Raw genomic sequence first — 3247 nt, 5'->3', positions numbered from 1 at the left:
ACAAAATGATACCTTCACCAGCTCAGTCGTTATCTTGTGGCTGCACGTTGAAAAGGACGAGTGAAGATTAAGGCATTTTGATTATTTCTTTATTCTGATCGCTCTTTTTGGTATTTTCCACGTCTTTTATGGTTAATTTCATAAGTTGGACTTGTTTATCATTGTTATTTGTTGATTTAAGTAAGTACGTACTTACCTACCTAGTATACATATATATATATATATATACCTAGTATAGGTAAGCCTGCCTAACTGTTAATAGTTTTAATAATATCATTATTGAGTAAAATACTATTCCTACTTTAAAATATAGTATAATAGTATAATACTGATTTGTTCAATTTATTGTTTTTTTTATTTACCGATTTTTGGTCCAAATATACCGATATTACTTGACAACACTACCGATTTCGCATTTTGACTTTCGAGACCAGTGGCCAGTCGGTCCATTGACTGTGACGAGAACACACGCGTTCTGTTTTCGAGCAATTCAAGTAAATATAATATCGATGTTTTCGGGTGTTTTGTGGCTAACTATACGCGAAATTCAAACTGGGCTATTAATAAATGGTAGGTCACAGTTGTTATTTATATTTACATATTGTTATTTATATTACAATTTTCCTGTTTTTTTCTAAATGTTTTACCTGTTTATTAAAATATTTCGTTTTCGACCTTCGGGGTAGATTCGTACACACACCTAGGGGGAACATTCGTACGTGTACGAATGTGCCCCTTATTGAACATTTTTGTCAAGAATCATGGTGCGGTCTTACAAGAAGAAGGAGAGCAGAAGTAAAGAAGTCAACGAAGAACATATGAGTTTAGCAATAAAGGATATAGTTGAAGGCAAATTATCATATAGAAAAGTAGCCGATAAATACGGCCTTAAGGCTTCAACGTTGGAAAGTCGTGTAAAAAAAGTTAGAATTACATCCAATGAAGCTGATTGCACTCGTTTTCATTCCAAGTTCACGAGTTACCAAGTATTTTCAGTTGAAGAAGAGTCGCAGTTGAGTGAATATATACAAAAAAGTTCTAAAATGCACTATGGGCTCACAATACTACAGGTCAGGAAGCTAGCATATGATTATGCCAAAGCTCTAAAATGTAAATATTCATCTCAATGGGATGAAAAGCAATTAGCAGGAATCGATTGGATGCATGGATTTCGGAATAGGAATAGAAGCTTGACTTTAAGAAAACCGGAAAATACAAGTGCTGCCAGGTCTTTTGCGTTCAATAAAACGGTAGTAAATGAATTTTACGATAATTTAAAATCGGTGTACGAACGACATAACTTCACGGCTGATCGCATATTTAATTTCAATGAGTCGGGAATATCTACGGTTTTAGAAACTCCGAAAGTATTAGCCCCGAGATCACAGAAGCAAGACGGGCAAATCGTTTCTGGAGAAAGAGGCGAACTTGTTACTTTTGGTGGCATAATCTCAGCCACTGGAAACACAATTCCTCCACTATTTGTGTTTCCGCGAGTTCATTTTAAAGACTATTTTATGGAAGGAGCTCCGGAAGGAAGTATTGGAGCTACAAATAGAACTGGTTGGATCAATTCTGAAATATTTGTGCAAGTGTTAAGACACATCCAGAAACATACACTTAGTTCCAAAGAAAACCCTATTCTATTACTCTGTGACAATCACGAAAGTCACATCAGCTTGGACGCGATTGACTATGCACGAGATAATGGAATAGTTTACTTATCGTTCCCACCTCATACGTCTCACAAACTGCAACCTTTAGACGTTGGGGTATTTGGGCCTTTTAAATCAAAATTGAAAATAGCTTTTAATAATTGGCACGTAACGAATCCAGGAAAAACTGTGAGCATTTATAATATTCCTAAAATTGTTAAAATAGCATACTTAGAAACTTTCATGGCCAAGAATATCATCAGTGGCTTCAGTTCACCAGGTATATGGCCCTATAATCAACTTGCTTTCAGCGATGTAGATTTTGCTCCAGTTGAAGTGTATACTTTGAGTAACACTGAAAATACTCTCGGATACCAAAGATCTAACAATATCATTTCACAGGACAATAAGTCTGCTATTGTGCCATCTCAACCACTGGCTTCAACGCATCGGGAACTTAAGGAAACTGTTTCTAACGCATCTGAAACATTGGTTTCAAGTCACCAGTCTGTGCTGTCAGATATTATGAGCACTGAAGTAGCTTCCACTTGTAAAGTAATGCAGTCATCACAAGATACAAGCACTGAAGCAGTTTCCACTTGCCAGGGTCTGCAGTCACTGCATGATATGGATATTGAAGCAGCGCTTATGTGTCAGGAACAGTTATTAGCTACTACAGAAACAATTCAGTCCTTACCATCTTCATCAAAAAGTTATATAGCGCAGAAAACTCTCCTTTCACCAGAAACGGTTCGGCCTTATCCGACAGCTGAAAGAAAGAAAAAAACAACGAAAGGAAGGCAACCAGGAAAATCCAGAATTTACACCGATACACCAGAAAAAATTAGACTTGAGAACTTGCAAAAGGAAAGAAATCTGAAGAAAGCAGAACAAGAAAGAAGAGCTAGAGCGAGAGAAATGAAACGGAGTTTAAATATATCGACTTGTACAAAGGCTAAAAAGCTAAAGAAGAAAATGGAAAGCAGTGAATCGGAATCTGAAAAATCAAAAATCAATATTCAGGAATGCTCATCATCAGATCTTTCGGATGACGATGTTATTAGCGAATCAGAAAAAGATAAGTATGCTGTAAAACCTGAAAATATTAAAGCTTTGTTTTAATCAAATTTGCGAAGAAAAAGTCATTTGTTTACTATGTGGGCAAAATTTTATGCCATTATTCTCATACATAGCATGTAGCATGATGTCTGAGCACAATCCGTCCACAGCGACTTTTAAGCTCCGCTCAGACGGGAAGCTAGCGATCCAAGTGCACAGCCATTTTGGAAGCCCGTAAGATGGTAGCTTTGATAGAAGTGCCTTGTGCCAGACTCTATCAAAAGCCTTAGCGATATCTAAGCTCACGGCCATTGCTTCCCCCTTGCTCTCGATGGCAGCTGCTCATTAGTGCGTGAGATACACAAGAAGATCACCAGCACTACGACTGCCGCTATATTAATAAGAAATGGTTAGTGTGATGATATGGACCGGAAAGTAATAGTCGAAATCAAGTAAATAGAGCCTATGGGTTATGGGTAGCCAAAACGTGTCAAGAAAGGCGGGTTCCAACCCTGATGTACGGTAGCGAGTAT

At 37.4% G+C, this 3247-nt stretch overlaps 1 protein-coding gene across 1 annotated transcript; it reads left to right on the top strand.

Moving 5' to 3' along the window:
* Positions 1-761: 761 nt before the first annotated feature.
* Positions 762-2777, top strand: LOC113235308. Its single transcript, XM_026470969.1, has one exon. It carries the CDS (start codon positions 762-764, stop codon positions 2775-2777), a length of 2016 nt encoding a protein of 671 aa, XP_026326754.1.
* The last annotated feature ends 470 nt before the right edge of the window (positions 2778-3247 follow it).

Source organism: Hyposmocoma kahamanoa, unplaced genomic scaffold, assembly GCF_003589595.1.
Source record: "Hyposmocoma kahamanoa isolate Upper Pololo Valley unplaced genomic scaffold, ASM358959v1 87, whole genome shotgun sequence".
NCBI lineage: Eukaryota > Metazoa > Arthropoda > Insecta > Lepidoptera > Cosmopterigidae > Hyposmocoma > Hyposmocoma kahamanoa.
The sequence above is the reverse complement of the archived record's forward strand: the minus strand, read 5'-3'. Positions and strand labels throughout refer to the sequence as shown.

What these genes read in the sequence shown, in the direction of transcription:
- LOC113235308 (XM_026470969.1), top strand. Translation starts at nt 762, where the DNA reads ATGGTGCGGTCTTACAAGAAGAAGGAGAGCAGAAGTAAAGAAGTCAAC.